Source organism: Monodelphis domestica, chromosome 5, assembly GCF_027887165.1.
Source record: "Monodelphis domestica isolate mMonDom1 chromosome 5, mMonDom1.pri, whole genome shotgun sequence".
Taxonomy (NCBI): Eukaryota; Metazoa; Chordata; class Mammalia; order Didelphimorphia; family Didelphidae; genus Monodelphis; species Monodelphis domestica.
Genome location: NC_077231.1, coordinates 159,402,800 through 159,423,779, shown reverse-complemented (window position 1 = coordinate 159,423,779; position 20,980 = coordinate 159,402,800). Strand labels below are relative to the sequence as shown.

Genomic DNA, 20,980 nt, shown 5'->3' with positions numbered 1-20,980 from the left:
ATTGTCGTTGAAGCAATAAATTCTTCCTGAATGTATAGTTTGATAGCTCAGTATACTATGTAATTAGCAAGAAAAGCCCAAGCTGGACAATTGAAAGCTAAAAAGATGTTTTTAGTTAATGGGAAAAAATGTTACTAGAAAAATGCAGAATTTTAATTATTTCTAGCCAATTTATCTGATTTATTTTTTCCTTGGAATACATGCATATAGAGTTTTGTTTTTAGACCTCTTTCTAGTTCTAGTTCCCAAATTAAATATGAAATTTCTTATATAGTTTATATGACCCATGAAAATTTATATGTTAAGTTTCTAAAAATTTTCCCTCTAAAATATCATCAATGGGGAGGGTGTGGGCATTTCAATGGCTCAATCGATTGAGAGCCAGGCCTAAAAACAGGAGGTCCTGGTTTCAAAGGTGGCCTCAGATATTTGTTAGCTGTGAGACCCTGTGTAAGTCACTTAACCAACATTTTCTAGTCTTCTCTTCTGCCTTGGAAGCAATGTATACAGTATTGAAGATAAGGAAGATAAGGGTTTACAAAGTCATTGAAAATTCAAGACTGTTACATGTCCTTTCAAGCCATATAAGATTTTTATATAATAGTAATGAGTTGGTTTCTTGTATTTTCATTAAATTCCAGAATTCCTTCTGGTATAAATGCTTCTTAGACTTGATTAAATCAAGATATTATAACTAGATGGGATCTGGGGATGAATGAAATCAATGTTAATTAAAGAAACCCTTGAGCTGTGGAAGGCCTGAATGCAAAAGATACAAAGTTATACATAATGCCCTGAGACATATTCTAATGAACATTACAGTGATCTCTATTCAATGATATTTAAATACTTTTTAAATTAGTACTTGTCAATTGTACCCTCTGCAAAAGCTTCACTGTTTTTTATTAATTTTTTAATGCAGAACACATCCTTTGGGGAAGAAAACAGAAAGCAGATAGTATGAAACAACCTTTAAAGAACATTATAACTGCACTTTTTAGAAATCCTTCTTGGGGTATATTTTGCTTTACATCTATTGAGGATGAATTTCTGAGAGGATAAGATTAGTTGAGTTAGTGTGTTAGATCATCATCTATCTAGGTTTAATATTAGATTTGATTAAATTGAAATTGTCTATTTAGATATCTTACACTATACCACAGTTTAAGAAGTTTCCTGTATCAATCTGTATAGCATGCACCAACAAAATGCCAACCATAAAATCTGACCTGTTAATAATAAAAAAATCAAAAGCATACTTAATGGTTATATTAGAAACATATGTTCAGGAGAAAAAATACATTAGGAAAAATTCTATGCACCTTAGTTTTCATAGTACCTTTTAATTGAAAATTAAATATAATAACTTGAAATACTGCTTCAAAATTAGAAGAAAAATGCCCTTTTATTTTACAAGGTGATATACAAAAATACAGGCTAAATTATGAAAATTTAAATAACTGTGGTAAACAGAATATTATAGTACAATCATAATATATGCATATATATTTTCTATATTATATCTTGTATAATAGATATTTTTGTTGCAGAACCAGAGAAGTGGTGATGTTTACACTACTTCATTTTCAGAACTATTTTGAGTTTTTTAATGCCATAGGATAATAGAGCAATTCACCTAATGCATAAGCAAGGAAAAAAGGCTCTAGGTGATATCTTGATGCCCATATTTCAATGTTCATTTTATTCCATATCATATATATATATATATGTATGTATGTATATATATATATATATTGCAGAAAGGATCTACCATACCAAATATATTTTTCTATAAACTCACCTTCAAATTTTATTTGTCTTTAATCATTTCTGTTTGGAATGAGTTCTTGACAAACAAAGACTAAATGTTTATATACTGTACTACAAATTCAAATATGGAAAAATAGTTATGTATTTTTATGACAGGGACATTAAATATTAATCTTATTTTGTAGTAATTAGGTAAACAATGAGATTAAAATGGATTCTAGCTCATTTTTCCTCCTAAGTCTCCAAGAATATCATACCAATATGCTTTAAACCTTTCACTAGTTTAAGTTTCTATGCTGGGTGGGAAGCATGGATGAGATGTGATCAGCAATGTTAGAAGGGATATTCTCATTGATAAGGAATACCTTGGTAATAGAGTGAAGAAAAAAAATAATCCAGACCACAATTTAAATGCAGTATCTGAATGCACGTAAAAAAAAAAAATCCCTTACCTTACAATTAATACCACACATTAGTTCCAAGGTAAGAGAGTAGTAAGGACTAGGCAATGGGGATTAAGTGACTTGCCCAGGGTCACACAGCTAGGAAGGGTCTGAGGCCAGATTTGAACCTAGTCTCTCTTGTCTCTAGTTCTGTCTACCAATTCACTGAGTTAACCAGCTGCACCCTGAATGCATTTTTAAATGACTCCTTTAAAAATATTTATATTGTTCATGTTGCAAAATGTATTGCATATGCAAATATTATAAATTGTTAAACATAAAGCTAGTCATCTTTACAGTAGAAATAATTATAAGTTGAGTAGCAGTTTTCAAAGGGAGCATTTTGCAATAATGACATTTCAAAATTAGAATTTACTAGTTAATATACATTAATTATACTTGTGTTGTAATAGATTTTTGACAGCGGTGGTAAAGGTGGTATGTTACCACATGAGGAAACCCCCTACACCAGGGCAGTTCAGCCCCTTTGAAATTTTTAGTCTTTGAGATTTGCCTAGACTCAGAGCACTGAAAACCTAAGGGACTGTCTGTCCCAGGGTCTCATACCCAGCATGTGTCAGAAGTGAGATCTGCAGTTAGATCTTCCTGGCTTCAAAGCCAGCTCTCAATCCACTATGCCATCAATGTCTCTATTCTAATAGAAGGGAAAGTAATTCCAATACAATTTTGAAGTCTATGCTTTTGCACCACTGGATTAATTGATTGTTGACTGCCACTTTGACATTATCTTTAAAGAGTTTGAGGAGACCCACATGAATGCAAAAATTATTTCACTTCACCTGTTCCCTTGTAGTACTTCTTTTCCATGACAGGTAAGGCATGGAAAGTCATAGCCCACGGATAGTCTAGGAGCAACTCCTCAAACTGGCATCACACGGGGCCCCTCCTAAAATGCCAGTCATTATTGATCACAGATTTGTCAGCTAACATTGGAAGTGTATCCTCATTATGAGTCTGCCAGATGCTGTCTCCTAAGCAGTACTGAATAAAAAACTGTTCTTGGTGAAAACTTTTTTTTCCCAAGCAACATGTACCTCCAGTTCTTTAGGCTGATAAAAGAACATTTTCCCCCCTCCAGGCCCTTTGGTTTTTGACCTGGATGAAGGAAACAAATAGCCTGCTGCAGAGATGCCAGAGTAAATTTTGTCTCTTACAAGTGAACTGGCAATTATAAATTTAGGGTCTTGTACTATGAAGTGAAACGTAACAAAGTCTCTTAAATGGAACGTTTTGCTACAAAAGCCTCTTTTCCTTCTCTGCCTCTAAAAAGTAAAAGTCAAGTGCTCATATTTTATGATATGGTATACTCTTGTTTTTCTCATGGAAATTGCTGCAGAAGTCAGAGGGAGCATGGTACCCTGATTTTGTGGTTACAGAGGATTGAGAGCAGGAGATTGGCAGGAATTAGCATCTGTTGTGAATTCATAATTTCCTGTGAATCACATGCAATTGCATGTATTCTAATGATGCCCTAGAGAAAATGAGGCAAAATAGCTTTTTAAAAATATCTTGAGGGAAAAGTTTATTTTTTAGGAAAAAAACATAAATTGTATATCACACAGTAGTTAGATGCTACATCGTTATTCCAAACTAGTAAAATTAGGATTTAAAAAAATAATAGGTCATGAGAAGAACTCTTAAAGGATTAACATTACAGCAAAAAAGGGGGGATATTGAATTCACCAGAAAAATAAATTCTAAGCTGTTAAATGGTAAGAGAGACTAAATGTGCCAAAAATTTTATTTGGTAGAAAGATGGAAAATAAGATTTGGGCTAGAGAGACTAAGTTATAGTAAGGCGCTCTAAGTGCTCAGTCAGCTCCCTTCCAGAAAATATCTTTCTACTAGAGAGAAGTTCTTGTCCTGAGTCAAACTTCACTCATTCTTACATCTTGCCCTGATGGCTTATTAATAATTGAATTTGACATCGATCTTAAGGTTGCCTGAGAAGATAGTAACAAAAATCTATGAAAGCTTGATAGAATAGTTTTTTTGAATAATAAGGTATCTCCATTATTAATATTTATTATATTGTTACTTTTTTCTATAATGTATTATTTTCCCATAATATAGTCCAATACATTCTCTATAGTATAGTACAATAAAGAATGCAATAAGCCATGGGTAATTGAAAGAAAATCTGATTTAAAAGACAAGAAAGATGATATGTTTACCAAATTTTTGAGAGAAAATTAGAGAATTTACTTTCATATTATAAAGGATATCCCAAAAGTCTTAGTTTAGGTTTAAGCTTTAATAACCTTAAAGCCTAAATAATATAAATGTACAAAATTTTAAAATTTGTTTAAATTTATTTTTTATTTGTTTAGTTTCACAAATTTTGAATGAACAATTTTCAATTTTAAGAAAATAAGTCACCCTGTCATTGTGCATTGATTATGTAACAGCTTGAGGGTGGTAATTTCTCAGGCTGGTGGATTGGTAGAAAAGGGCTTCTTACTTGGGTACCTCAGCCTAGCTAGCTTTTTTTTTTTCTGAGAGTCATGGAAAAACAGTCACATCATTCTTTGGATGATCTTGAAGCTCAGATTATATAAGCAATCTTTTAAGTCAATGAGTAATAGCTAGTTAAAAATTTTAAGTTCAGCGAGTAATATATAGCACAAGATGGTGGTTGTGTTGAATTTTTATAAGAAACCTATTAATATTTTCTAATGGAAGTCATCTTTCAAATGTTGCTTTCAGTAAATTTGAAGCATTTGTACTTATGAAGTTATTAAAAACTAAAACACCAAACTAAGGCTTTTGGGACATCCATATTCAGTAAGATTATTTTTCCTGAGTTGTGAAATGAAGTCAACTAACATGAGTTTTTGTTTTCATTTATATTCAGGTCAAAATGATAAATTTATAGAACTTATATTAGACTTTAAATGGTTATTCTAAGACAATTATTTAATTCCTAAACAGATAAGATTTTCATACCTTTGGCTGAAGATTAGGATGGAGCAACACATAGCCATTAGGATCAATTGCAAAATAATAACCATTTGGACAGAGCTGAAAAAAGAAAATTACAGAAATGCTATATATAGTTCAAAGACAGATACTTAGAAATACAAATTATACATTTTCAAGATTACCTAGTAAGGAAATGAAAATGTTTACAATACTGTTTATTCTTGCTAGTTTCATGGGTTAGACAAAGACCATAGAGTTTTAGGACATGCAACAAAATTAAGTGTTCTTAATCTATGTCATTGACCTCTTTGATAATCTAAGGAAGCCTAAAAAATTTAAGTATATACAATAAATTCCTTAGAATTATAAAGGAAACCAATTGTATTGAAATATAGTTAACAAAATATTTTTGAGACCAAAAAATATAGTATTATTCAGTAAACTAGATTAAAAAAAATCCCTCTGTAAAAAATGCTTCTCAAATCAAAAAGCGATTTTGATTTAAGCTTGTTTTTGAATAGTTCTTTGTCCTAAGTACCTATTGTTTAGGTATCATTTCCAGGGAACTTCTTTAGAGGTGAGTCAAACTATTTAGCAAAAAAAATATATATATATATATATACATATATATATATATTTCTTTTGATTATTACTTAGTTTCTCTTTAAGTAAAAGTGCTCCTGGGAGACCCATGGGCATTATTTTCCTAATATTGATCAAATTTACTACAACCTCAATGCTATTTAAATTCCATTGCTGCTTGGTAAATGTTCTATTACTCCTCAAGTTTATATTATAAGTGATTTACATCCATCTTAAAAGATAAACTTAACATTTTAATGAGTAAACTGAGGCAAGCTGTCATAGGTTTCCTTAACTTCTCAAAACTCGCAATTTCTATTTTTCTCTTTTTTTGACATAGAAAATGAAATAGTTCCTTTTCTTTCCAAATAGCACCTGTTGCCCTTATTCTGTACTCTACCATATGCTGAAATTGGTCTCTGGAAGGTTATCAATGACCTCTTGTTTTCTAACTAAATGGGAACCAATACTGTGTATTGGTTCCAAGGCAGATGAGTGGTAAGGGCTAGACAATGGGGGTTAAGTGACTTGCCCAGGGTCACCCAGCTGGGACGTGTCTGAGGCCAGATTTGAACCTAGGACCTCCCATCTCTAGACCTGGCTCTCAATCCACTGAGCTACCCAGCTGCTCCCTAAATGGGATTTTCTCATTCCTCTTTTTCTATGGAATTTCAGGTGGCCAATATCCCAGTCCTCCTACTCGAAAATGTTTCCCCTCAGCTTCTATTTCCACTATGCTATTCTTAATTCGTCTACTTTTCTGTTCATTTCTTCTGGCTCTACTAATTCTCCTACTCCTTAAATATAAGCATCTCTTCAAATCTAGGTCCTCAGATTACTTCTGTCAGTAGTCATATTTTTCTTCCCTCTCCTCTCCTTTGTTGATCTTATCTATTCCCACAGAATCAATTGAAAACTATGCAAAAAACTCCCATAGCTTAACTTCTACTCAACCTCTTTTCCAGAGTGACAAATCTAGATCTCAAAAACCTTTAGTTGTATATAGAACCTAAGAAACCATTTAGCCCAGTATTTTTTAAGAAGTATTTAATACCCTCTATAAAATCTTTTAAAAACTGACACTCAAGAGTTGGCTTTAATCCTTTCAACTGAGAAGCAAATCTAGTACTTACAAGGTAGCTAATTATAATTTTGGGCAGTTCTAATGTTTAGGTATTCTTATCAGTTGACAAAATGAATAATCCCAATGCAAACCATTGATTATGTCATTTTCCTTCAGTAAAACCATCAGTAGCTCTAGTGTCATCCAAATTCCTCAGCCTGTCCTTTAAAATATGCTACTATCTCCAGCCTACATGATATTTATCTTCCTAAACTTTTAGCTACAATCAAACCAGACTACTTACCAAGCCTTGAATGCAACTAGTTCTTTCTTTTAGCATTTCCTACATCTTCAATATCTCCTTTTTGAAAGTTAACCCACATATCAAAGATCAACTTACATGACCAATTTGCGATCCTACAATCGAGAATTTTCTCTTTTATTTTAATACTCATAGCATTTGGTACTTTTTCACATGTACTTATATTTTGTATGAATGGCTTTTCTAAATATGCTAGGGGGGGACCTACTACAAGGGACCTTTATCTTTCTTATTCTTATAGTATCCATAGTGTTTAGTGAAGTATCTTTTACACATAACAATTGTGGATATCAATTCAAATGAGTTGAATGATTAGAGACTAGATTTGGGTGTAGACATTAATACAGGGACATAAATCTATTTTACTGAGTTGCATCATTGTAAGCTTTACCCAAAGGAGAAAATGAAACTTACTGTAAAGCGTGGTGTAAGTCTTTTGATATCCTCTAAAGATACGTCAACTCCCATCACACCAAGAATCAGCTGGTTCTATTGGAAAAAAATTCATAAAGTGAATTTATTTGCTTAATTTTTTAAAAGTATGATATATTTTCTTATACTTTGTCTCCTAAATGACCTAAACTCATTAAATTACAAATTGTATTTCTTATACAAAAAGCTGGGCATAATCTTTTAAGTAATAGCTTATCACTTTTTTAAAACTAATTCTATTTTATAGGTATGTTTTACTATCATGAAAACTTTTCTTCATAGCAGTACCTGACATCTGGAAGAACTCTGTTGTCCTCGCTACATTATAATATCTGTTTATTTCCTGACTCTGATCAGCTACCATATTCTTTCTACTATCACAGGAAAAAGTGATTTTAAACTATAACAAAAAGGATTCAGAGCAATGATTAAGATCTCCCTGACAAGATTACAAAATAATAGAATATCACAAAATAAAATTATGCAATATCTTCTCTGTAGATTTAAAAAATAGCAAGCTAGTGTTAGCAACTGGCTCTGTGACCTCATTGGTATAATGAACACCTGAGCGAGGAAACCTCCTTTCTGACAATGCAGGTCAGCACATTTTCTGAAACTTATATTTTTCTAAAGAATTAACAAGAATACCAGGGTTTAAGTGCCTAGCCCTGGGTTATAAGGCCAACATGTGTCAAAGGAAGAACTTTTATGTAGAAATCTTAGTGTTAGGTTGAAGAGATTCCTGTCCTGTCCTATTCCTAAATCCTGTCTCCTGTCCCTGCCTTTCCTCATAGAGATAAATTTAGGTGGCTCAAACTGCTTCCTGACATCCATCTACTGCCAGTAAATAGTTTTGCAACTGATAGCTATAATTACTAGAACAGCTTGGTCCGTACCATCTTTAGTTTAGTTATAACAAATAATAATAGTTTGGTTATCAATACACCAGCTATTATTCACCTATTACTAGATTCAATTTACTTATCACAATTTTTTGGCCAAGCTCTTTGAGAAGACCATGTATGGTATAGGTCTTCACTTTATTTCCTAACATTCTCTTCCTACCTCTTTCCCATCTGGATTTTTAGTCTTCACTGGACCCATTTGGACTTCGTCATTCAAATGAAAATGTTCTTTCCCTAGTTACTGGTAGAATCTTAATGGCCAAATCTAATGGCCTTTTCTCCATCTTCATTCTTCTTGACCTCTCCACAGTCTTTGACACAGTCACTCATCTTCTACTTTCTAGGATTTTGTCATACTATTCTCTCCTAATTTTCCTTCTGTGTCATCCTTCCTTAGGATCTTTGCTAGATCTTCATCAGATCACACTATTAACCAAAGGTATCCCAAAGGTCTCTCTTTTCTTCTCCTTATAATATGTTTCTTTTGGTGATCTCATAGCTTCTAAGGATTCAGTTGCTATACTATACTGATTATTCTTTTCTTATTTAGCCTTTACCTCTCAGCTGATGTTTAATCTCACATCTCCCTTATGAATATCCCTTAGATAGCTTAAACTCAATTGTCCAGAACTGAGCATGATGTCTTTCCTTCAAAATCTTCCCTTCTTCCTAACTTCCAGGCTCACACTTTAAGTGTCATCCTTGATTCCTCGCTCTTTCTTACGTGCCCACTTGTTGCCAAGAGTTGATGATTTTACCTTCATGATGTATCTCTCATCAGGCTAATTTTTTTCTACAGAAACTATCCAGAATAAGTTCTTATTACCTCATGTCTCGACTACTTTAATAGCCTTCTGGGTGGTGTCACTGCCGCAAATTTCCTCTCACTCCTGTCCATCCTCCATTTAGCAAAGTGATCTTAAAAAAAATCTGACTGTGTCACCTTCTACTCAATAAACTATAGGGGCTATCATCTCCAGGGTCAAATATGAAATCTTCTGGCATTCATTCAAAGCCCATTCCTTTTTAACAATCCCCTACATACTTTGACCTTACTGTTCCTCCTACAAGAGGCTTCATTTCCTGGACAAGCATTTTTCATTGGCTGTCCCCACACCTGGAATGTTGTCCATCTTCATCTCTGATTCCTTGCTTCCCAAGCTTCATTTAAATCCCAGCTAAATTCCACCACCTACCAGAAGGTTTTCTAGATACCTTTCACTGTTAATGCCCTCTCTCAGTTGGTTATTCTCAATTTATTATATATGTAATATATACATAAAAACATTACATATCACATTTGTAGATATAGCATTTATAAAGATCCATAGATCTATAATTCTTGTTTGGTCATAATTTGTTTATTGTCTCCCTCATTAAACTGGGAACTCTTAGAAATTAGGAACTTTTTTTTTCTTATCTATTTTTGGTATTCCCAGTACTTAGCACATAGTAGTTTCTTATTAAATGTTTATTGATTGACTGGATAAAGGCTTTGGGATACTGGTAGCTTAGGATAGAAACCTTGTCAAGCTACTGACTTGGGGAGAGGATGGAGGAAAGTTCCAGGCCTGGCTTTGATTTCTGTCACTTTTCCTTCCTATCTTTCTTGACTGGAGGAGAACCTTGTGGATTTCAGAAGATAAGATGATTTAAACATTTTTATTTGTGTCATAGTACAAATCCCTGGGGCACATAGGACGAGGTGGGTGAGAAATATAGTAATGAGTCCCATGACTACTGTATTCACAGACGAATTTCATTTATATCAAATATATATCAAAGGCAAATAATGCTTAAGTGTAATATGTCCCATTGGGATCAATGGCCCACTTACATATCCTTTATCTTACTCATCTTCATATTTTTCTCTAGTGCTTAAGAAAGTGTGCTACTCCAAGCAGGTGACTAATAAGTTAACTGAAACATGAATTCAGTATCTTAAAAAAAAATCCTCATAATCATTTTAAAAGGAATAATCACTTTCTTTCACAATTAACCTAATGGAGTTGGAACAAATTTTGTTAAGCAAAAAGCATTATTCAAAAATAAATGAATAAATAAATATTACATCAGTAGAAGCTTGACAGAGTCTAAAATTATTCTAAACATGCTACATTTTAATGCATTTAGAACATTCATGAGAGGTAAGGAACATAATAGATTTCCATAAAGTTTACCAGCTTCTCCCTAAATAGATAAAAATGAGTGGGACTGGACCTCTAATTTCAAACATCTTAGAATTCCCCAAAGAGGAAAGTCCCTCTACCAAAGTAGATCAGCACCTGCTATGTAACCAAAAGTCTCAGAGAGTGTCTTGGAAGGCACCAAGATATTAAATGGCTTGCTAGAGATTGATCACATAGCCAGTTTGTATTTTTCCAAGGCCAGATGCATAACCATAACATAAGCCTACAAAAATAATTGTCAAAAGTCTAACTCTGATAATATTTACCAATTAAACTGACTTTTAAGAATTTCAAATGATTTAAAAAAATATAATTACTTTATCTGGCATCAATCCAGGCAATTATGCATTTGCTGTTATCTCTGTTCACATTTATTTCATGAATGCTTCCTGAATTCCTTTTGTGAATTCCCATACATGATCTTCAACAAGATGAAATATTTTGTTCAGTCTTAAATTTGGCTCCTACCAGTTTTCAATTAGGTATAGCAATATAATATAGGAACTTTTAAAACAATATGCAGATTACATCTATTTCCCGTTTTACTGATGACCAACTTTTAGAGACTATTTCTGACAATATGGGTTTTTCCTTAAACAAATATCTTAACCTTAGTTAGTGTCCACACTACAGTTTATAAATTATGATTAATAATAATAATATTAATTAATTTTTAACCTTTATTTGGCCTTTATTTTCTACTTGGCCTGTTAGGTTGAAGACAGGAAGTGTTCCAGTAATGACAAGTCCCAGTTCCTTTAAAAAAAGAGAGAGAAAAAGAAGAAAAAAGATAAATTGTGGTATGCTGAGTGACTAAGGGTAGGAATCATACATTAAAGATCTACTCAAATTCAGTTCAATAAAAAATGCATTAGCCTTTGATTCTTCTGTCAGGGTACTTTATTTTTGGTTTACAAAAAGTGAAGCAGAAAGTAAAACTTCTTATCAATTTTGGAATATCTGATGCAAGCTTATATTCAGACCAAGTCCCATTGCAATTTTGACATATAGTAAAGAAATTTTAGACAGTTGTTGAAACATACAATATTAACACTAATACTATGAGAGCTTTGCAGATAGCTTTTATGAAGCCACAGAAATGATCACAGACCTATAAATGTTTCATCAACCCTGCTCACACTTTCACTGACATAGCAACAATTCATCTGATAGCAGGGGCCACCCACAATCAACAACACGACAGCTTTCATTTTTCATTTTACTAAAATCTTTACTTGTCTTCACCTAATTTCTTTTAATCCTATTCTAGTCCTTTCCATACTCTGGATTTATGACCCCATGCTAATTTAGAGGATTACAGTAAAGATTTTTTATAAGTATAAAAGAGTCATGTTTTGACCCTTCAACTTTCTCATATATTATATTTAGGACTGTCTTACCTTTCAAGAAAAAGCACTTCATAAAGACTCTCAGGAGCAAAATAGTGCATTTGATCATGAAGTAGAAAAAGGAACATAAAACAATTCACTTTTTTTCTCAGTACCAAACAGCAGTAGATTTCCAGAAATTTTAAGAAAATAATGTTGCAGAATCAGTATTTAAAATGCAATTAATCTGAGATTTAAAATTTAGAGAAATCAATTTTCTATTACATAAACATTGGTGGATTAGCCCCCTAAAAACAGATGTGCCAAAATGAACAATAATTAGCTAATGTTGCTGATCTCTTTCCCAGCTTAAATATGGCACCTTGAAATCTGAAAGTATTCTTTTAACAAATGACACTACTATAACTTATTCTGGGAATGTACCAGTATAATTTTCATCAGAAGATCTCAGGCCATTAAGTAGATTTAGAAATAGAAGAGACCTTCATTATCATCTAGTTTGAGCTTGCCTTCCTTTATAGACTGGAAACTGAGACCTTGTGGAGTTAAGGGCCTGCTGGTGGTCACACAGGTGGTAAATAGCAGTCAAGATTCAAATTTGACTACTCATGCCAAATTCAGAGATTGTGGTTGGAGACTACAACTGGTAACAAAAAATAATACATAATCTCAATGTTGCTTTGAAAAGACCACAACCAATCTGATCCCTTAGCAAACACTTTCTTTAGTTTTACTTTGGTTTACATATAGATATGTGATGACATGAAATAAGTCCAAGCTGGTGAGAATAAGAGTTGAGAAAAGAAGAGAGGTAAAGAGACATCCATATAACCTTCTAATTTCCTCTTCCTTGCCCATCCTATGCCTTTCTGTTCTCTACACATGTTGCTGTCTTTCATAAATCAAAATACCAGCTATAAAACCTTGATTGGATGCACAAATATATTTCTCTTTACAAAATGATTTAAAAAAAGGATCCCTCCTTTCCTTGGACTCTCTTGTGAATCTTAAAATTTTTCAGACTCTACCTTGGAACATTATCTTAAGGTTATTCCCCATTTAAACAATGAAGGTACTTGATCAGGAATGTATTGGGAGCTTTACATTACTCCACCCATACTTAGGCACACCTTAGGGGAAGATAAAGTTGTAAAACTCCTTACTGAACAATGAAAAGTACTTAACCCATACTTATAGTAAGGCAAAAGCCCTTAAGCTAGGTCTATTTTTTAGATTTAATACAAAAGGGTGCTAAGTACCTATGAAGGTCAAATTAATCACTAAGAGGTCAGGCAACTTGCAAGGGACAACCTTAGCAAAGAGGTGTGAAATACTCAGAAGTTTTAGTCTACCCAGAGAAGGTGATAACAAGATGTGAATTAAGAATGGTCAGTCCTTTGGAAAATGTCTCCTGTGATTGGTAGATGTGAAAATTTAGGGGAGGTGACATAAGGAGAAAATTCTCTTTAAAAGGAGGTCAAAGGCCTCTGGACTTAGTTCAGCTTAGGAAGCTGAATTGGAGGGCTCGGTGGCTGAACTTCGTTGAGCTGAGGAGCTGAACTGGAGGGTCTCTCTGAACACTGGAGTTTTGCCTGGGACAAAATCTTGTGGTGAGTGATTAAGGACTGACTAGTCTCTGTTAAAACTCAGGCCTAAGCCAATTGCCTAGGCCCTTTTCCTATTTCTTCTTACTCTGTCTCTTTCCCTTTCTTTAATTCCTTCATTCGTATTAATTAAAATCTCCATAATACCCAGCTGACTTGGTTTTTCATATTTGGGAATTTTTCCCATGGCGACCACTTATTTTTGATATTAAATCAAGAAGCTAAAATTTATCTTTACAGTTTGGGCAATTCACAGTCTTGAAACCCATATTTTCACAGTCACAGTTTATAGCAACCACTCTTCTCTGTAACACTCTTAACATGAATTATAACTTATATATAATTTTAGGATGCTTATGCAAAATAGGGTTATGTGTTTATATTGTTACAATGTTATAATTACATATATATATATATAATTTGATTTTTAGATTTTTTAATTCAAATTCTCTTATAAATTTTCACTGTAAATCTAAATGGTTTCAGCCTGCTAGTCTATTCTATGACTTGGGTATAATTAATCCTAATGCATAGATCTGATAATGTTACTCCCTTCATCCAAAAGACTCTAATGGCTCTGCATTTCATAAGTGAATAAAATCCAATTCCTTACTAAATTATATCAATAAGTTGTGATCTCACTGATGCCTATACTTTCTCTGATAACAGAGACCACAATCCATCCATACCTGCCCCTCCTATGTTAACTCATGTCTGTATTTTATATAAATGTGCTACAGGGGCACATTATCCTAAAATTCTTTCTGATCTTTCCCAATCTAGCTTTCTGACCTTATGTTCCATTTTTACCTTACTTGGGTTGGCAGGTCCAGCAGATTGAATTGCCTTTGAGTTTCCTGGAACCTTCTTTATATCTCCATCTTACCTTATTTTATTCCCTTTGCTTAGAATGTCTCTCCTCATCACCTCCTTCCAAATCATATCAATTTGTAGAAGCAAAAACCATCCAATGCACCCTTTAATGTCTGGGTTATGTGCCCCATTCTTTGTGAAACTTTTCTTGATTTCTTTCACCCTATTTCTGTACTACCTCCCCTCAAAAATGGCTGGGAATGATATCTCCCTTCTCTGAATTTCTGTAATACTTTGTTTATATATTGCTTAGCCTATTTCTCCAATTTACCCTTGTTATTATAATTATTTTTTCTAATTATTCAGCTAGCAAAATTGTATTGAACACCTTGTACACTTAAGCTAGTGAGTGCCCTTTTCCTAGTCATGGCTTGTCTCCAAACTTCTCGAGGTCAAGAACTGTCTCTTCTTCATATATGTATCCCTCATAGCAATTAGCACTTCTCTTTACAATGAACAGCCTACTGAGAAATGAAGTGCAGGAATTGGTGACATCTCTATAATTGTGCCCAGGGATTTTGTAAGACAGTTTAATAATTATTCTTCAGGGTTTGTGCTGAATAAAATAATTCAGTCACCCCAATGGACTGAAAAACATTTCAGCATTTTTTGGCTTCATTAAAAGCAACTTCCCTGCACTCTGTAGGTTGAAAGGACACTCTTGGAGACCACATGAACTTTCCTCTTACCATCACTCATGCTATCAGAACTACAACAGAAAGCCAGACATTCTGGTCAGTGAACTTTTGGCCATAGGAAATACAGCAGGCCACAATAATTGCTTTTCTCAGTCACAAAATGTCCCATGATGGTCTTACAGACGTTCAGGCTCTATGACAACAGCACAACTTTGCTTGACCATGTGAACTTGTATAAATATATGAATTTGAGACGAACATTCAGCAGTATTTTTAGCATGGATTGAGGTAAGCAAGCCTTACTTTATCTCTGTCAGAAGGGTTGACTACTGCTAATAGTGCTTATTTTTCCCCCCAACTTCCTGTATCTGTTTATTTTACAAGAACCAACTGATAAATAGCCAGAAGAGCAGAGTATCTTGCTCTTCATGTTCTGTATCATATTCAGCAAAAAAGGCCAATGAAGTGGGGGAAAGGTTATTGAATCAGCATTTTATTTCCTGGATATTTGTGCTAATTTTATTCTGGGCTCTACGCATTAGGGGAGAATTGCTAAAAAGGATGAAGTATCACAACTTTGATGCTTTGTAAAGAAAAATTAACATTTGCCCCAGGGAAATGAATATCATAGTTTAAGTAGAGCAATTTCATCATTTTTTGCAATATATTCCTCCTCATATGCTCCTTTCCAAAAGTGGATCTGGACAAATCACTTAATCTTTCAGCCTCAGTTTCCTCATATATAAAATAATGTCAATATTAGCATGTGACTCAGAGAATAGTGCTGGGGGCGTCAAATGAAATTAGATATGTAAAGTTCATTGCAAATCTTAAAGAGCAATGAACATTTTAGTTATTATCATTATTACTGTTATTTTTAATACATAAGTAATATATTGAATGGGTATAGCTAGGTGACTCAGTAGATAAAGAGCAAAACTAGGAGATGTGAGGCCAAATTTAAATCTGGTCTCTGAAACTTCCTAGCGATGTGACCCTGGGCAAGTCACTTAACCCCAATTATCTAGTCCTTAAAGCTCTTCTGCCTTTGAACCAATACTTAGTATTGATTCTATGATAGAAAGTAAGGTTTTTTAAAAAAAATTAAGTACAGTGATTGGTCATACAGCGATCAGGACTAGTTCAGGCTACTCAGTGATTGAGGCTATACATTCTAACATAATTAGATACTTACAAACCATAAAACTTTAATTAAAATGATGTGATAGGAACTGGAGCTATGATTTTACTGCTATAGTGAACTCCTTGATAAGGAAGCTCCTTCCAGTAGTGCTCAACCTATATACTTAAGAACTTGCCTCAGTTTCCTCATCTTTAAAATGAGCTGAAGAAGGAAGAGGCAAACCATTCTACTATCTTTGCCAAGAAAACCTTAAATAGGGTCATGAAGAATTAGACACGAATGATAATGAATAAAAAAGAACTCTGGAGAATTTAATGACTTGCCCACAGTCAAATAGGCAGTATGTGGATTTGAAACCAGGTCTGCATGCGTCTGAGGGGAACTCTTTCTATATGTTCCTTTTCATTTTATTTATGACAAAATTTTAAAATAGTTTGTATAACTACTAAAAAATGTGTGCTTCTCTATTTTCTACCACTGTATTTACCATGGCAGCAAAGGTGGATCAGACAAATACGTCACACTGCGTGGAGAATATAGCTAAACAGCCAGGATCCGACTTTGTACAATTCCAGATAACAAGGAGGGGAGAGTCCTGTTCAAGCCTTAGTCCTTCAGCCCAACTGAAAACTACCAAAGATGACCGTCATTTGCTATTTAAGAAAACACTTCCCAGCTTATTTAAACAGATACCATTTCTATCACACTATTTTAATATGGACTTTGGCAAGAAGGAGCTTATCAAGAAGAGTTGATCCAGATGATGAGGCCAGAAGTGGCAGACTCAGCTGAAAGAATAAAGTATGTTTGTGTCTGGAGAAAAGAATACTTAAAGAGGCTGAAAGAGATACATTGAGATATTTAGATAGTTGAAAGACTGCCATTTTGAAGAGGCAGAATGGTTCCACTTGGCCTTGGGGGAAAAAAAAAAACCCAAACCGAACCAAACCAAACCTAGGAAATTCAAAATTATTAAAGTAATAAAGAGGCCAATATTGATTCATCATGAGGAAAAATATCCTGATAATTAGATTTCTGAAAGTGAAGCATATTGCTTCTGGGGATGGTAAATTCCTTACAGTAGAACTTAGATGAAGAAAATGGTAGTAGTCAAGGATCCCAGGAGCTTGTTAGAATATACAGAATTGGACAAAATAAAGATCAGCATCATGAAATTCTAACAATTAAAAGGACTCATTCATTGCTGACCCTTGTTATTAGGATAAGATTGGCGATCATTTTGCAAATGGGACATTTCTGTGAGGCAGGAGCAATAGAGCAAGGATAAAAAGGGAGAGTAGTCTAGTGTGAGACGTGTAAGGAAAGCTAAAGAGTTACCCCTTGGTTTATATATATCAGCTCACCTGCCAAGGAAACTACAATTTGGAAAGTGAACAAAATGCCAATGACTCTTGGACAATAAAAAATAAATTATATAATCACAATATAGAATTTTACCTCGTATATAGAATTGGGCTTAAATAAATAAGAATGTTTTAAGTACTTATGTACTAAGTAATAATGAGCTCTTCACTCAGGAATTACATAGCACTTTATACCTCTCTTTTACTATTAAAAACATTTCATTATGCCCTACAGTTATTAAATATTTGTAATCATTGTATGTTGTCCATATTGTATATGTGTAATCACTGTATATTTAATTTGTTTCATTAGAAACCAAAAGTTGAGGGATTATGTCTTATTTACATACTTTGTCCATAAAGTTCAATGCTTTCCATAAATAGGGGCTTAAACATTGTTAAAATGAATATAAACATTAAAATAAGATTATTTCATTTTAACATTTGTCACTGCTGTTTCATAATGACCTACTAAATGTGAAGATAAAAATTCATAATTATCCATGTAAGATAATCATATTCTTTCCCCATATTTCTAATCAACTTAAGAACTTGTGTGTGTATATATATATATATATATATACACAGGCATACATATATATTTAAATAAAGAAAAATATAAAACTATCCAATGAGAATTAGAAATCTAGGTTGTAATAATGGGTTCTAAAAGTCAAATTTATGGGGGGATGACAAAGACAAGGGAATGCCAACAGCGTAGCAGGTAGAAATCATTAGCAAATCAGAATTATGACCACAAATCTTTGTAAAAACAAAACAAAACCTGAAAATCTTACCAGTGCATCCAAGTACACATTGGTCCACTGGACTTGTTTGGCTTTATCTCCTTCCAAAACCATTGGTCTTCCCAGGACATCCAAATATTCCTATTCAAATGATATAAGTAAATCAGTTGACATGTGATAAAAAATAATGTATTAGAATATGAAAGTAACAAGGAAAAATCCATATAAAGTCAAATTAGATTAAATTAAAGGGAAAATGAATTTTGCAACTATCACTTCATCCCTACCATGAACTATGTAAAGTGATATTTCTCTCATCCCTTGAGTCAGCTATATGTAGTTCTTTCTATTTATGCAACATTCCACCCTTTTTCTGATCCTAGAATAATTGGGATATTCTTATTAGAAATAAGAAGATAATTCTGTATTTTTCTTGTAGATTGGTGTATAAAAAGAACTACAGAAAAGTATGTTTTACAGGGTGGAGTTCTGATCTTAAAAACAAATAAATAAAACAATTCCAAGTCTGCTTTCATATCGGAGTTTGGCTGAAATTCAAAATTGCATTTAAACATATCAACAAATAAATGAATACTGAGCCAGTTTTCCACAGTAGACTCAAATGCAGCTGCTGTTTCATTTTAAAATATGTAGACTTCTTTCATTCTATAATAATGGAGACTAGGATTTTTTAAGCAAAAATAACAAGTAGTCAAATTTCTCACAAAATGATATATAATTACTGAAATTACCTCATAGTCTTTCATCTTCTTATGATGTAAGTAAATAATTGATCTAGGATTTTGCTATAGAAATGTAAAGTTTTGTTTTGTCTGCTTTTTCTTATTTCAGTTGAAGAAAAAAAAAAAACCTTTCACTTAAGCATAATCTCCCTTTAGAGATCTTCCTACTGAAAATCTCTGGGTCCCACCCTGTTGCCGAAATTCATTTTGACTGTTTCACCACAAAATTGATTTGCAATGTATTTTTAGTATATAGATGGTGAGCTAAATCTGTCCTCTCTCAGAAGTTAACATTAAACAAATTTGGAGCTGAAATGGACTTTTAAACTTCTTCTAGTCCATAGATTCCTCATCTTTTTTTATGTTAGCAATCTCTTTGGCAATTATTCCTGGAATAATGTTTTAAAGAGAAAAAAAATACAAAGGAAAAAAATAATATTGAAATATTGAAATGAAGTTATCAAGTTATATAAGGAATGAAGTTCATAGACCCTACATTAAAAATCTGTAAAACTATTCCAACCACCTGATTTTACATATAGTACAAATGAATCCCAAAATTTGATTTGATTTCAAAGAACACATCAAAACTTGACTTTTTTTCCCCTTTCTTAACTTGTTTAGGCACAGAAAAATCCACTTTGTATATTTTTTGTTATTTCTATTCTTAGTATATAGTGTGCTTTGATGAATACCACCTACTGTTGAAGCTATTTAATTACATAGTAGTAACAATAAAAGGTAGAAATTATGCAATATTTAAGGTTTACCAATACCTCTACATTTGTTATCTCGATTGAGGGTAACAACAATCCTGCAATGTGGGTAGGTGCTATTTAGAGAAGGAAATGAAGGCTATGAGATTAAATGACTAGGCCAAAGTTACGCAGTAAGTGTATAAGTTTATAAAATGGGATTTTAACTCAATTTTTCCTCATGCTAAGTTCAATATTCTATCTACTCTGCCACCCAACTTCCTCAATAAATAATAATAATAAATGATGCCTCAATAAACAAAAATATATCTAGCAGTTCATTGGGTCTTGTGGGTACTAAATTTGTGCCAAAAATGCACATGCCAGTCATATAAATATATACAAACATGCACACAAGGATAAGAATATATAAAGGTATGCATTTCTATATTACACACATACAAAATACAGATACATATAATATACCACATATGTATACATGTGTAAATGTTCTGTTTCAGGAAGGAATGAAATTATACACATGGCAAGTAGGAATGGAATAGCACATCCTAATTTGCACAAATTTTCTTAAGCCATATTTTACTGAAATTTCCACTTTACACTAGTTTCTAATATGACTTTGTAGTAGTGGTAAATTTGCATGGGATTAAATAATTTTATCTAACTTTTGTCACACCACAGATATACATAATCCTCACTCAAACCTAGTGATATACAGCTAATTCTGCTCTAATTGACTGGAACTTATGATTGTAGGAGCGTTGAAGCCTGTAGGTTTGTTGCTGGTCATATGTCAGTGACAAACTATGGGAATTTGGAACAAAGTATTGATGTAGAGGTAATCCCTTAACTTGACTCCGACCTAAGAGGTTATCTTCTTGCTCTTCCCTATCCCTTCATTTGTCTGAGATATCAAAGGATCTTGGAAATTTTTAGCTCTCTGAGTTACATAGTCTAAAATAATAGTTTAAATATTGTCTTAAAACAAAGGACTGGAAAATTTGGCTCCAAATACAGAAAGTTTGAAAAAACAGATGAAATGATTGTGGGTTTCATTCAATTATTCTTTTAGGTGGTGGGTTTCTATTCCAAAAGAGACTGAGATTTTCCATTTGGAGAGAGAAGGTCCATAGAGCTAAGGCTTGAGGAAATAA

At 33.2% G+C, this 20,980-nt stretch overlaps 1 protein-coding gene across 12 annotated transcripts in view; it reads right to left on the bottom strand.

Moving 5' to 3' along the window:
* The window catches only part of CACNA2D1 (calcium voltage-gated channel auxiliary subunit alpha2delta 1), a 648,555-nt gene that overhangs the window by 61,608 nt on the left and 565,967 nt on the right, over window positions 1–20,980 (bottom strand). For 11 of the 12 annotated variants that reach the window (XM_056799476.1, XM_056799477.1, XM_056799478.1 and 8 more), the window contains exons 15-18: window positions 18,419–18,508; window positions 11,328–11,405; window positions 7,538–7,612; window positions 5,181–5,255 (exon numbers count right to left, since the gene is read on the bottom strand). In XM_056799476.1, coding sequence (XP_056655454.1) covers window positions 5,181–5,255; window positions 7,538–7,612; window positions 11,328–11,405; window positions 18,419–18,508 — 318 coding nt within the window. Of the gene's footprint in view, window positions 1–1,151; window positions 5,256–7,537; window positions 7,613–11,327; window positions 11,406–18,418; window positions 18,509–20,980 lie in introns of all 12 variants that reach the window. The other variant, XR_008912227.1, reaches the window with a different exon arrangement.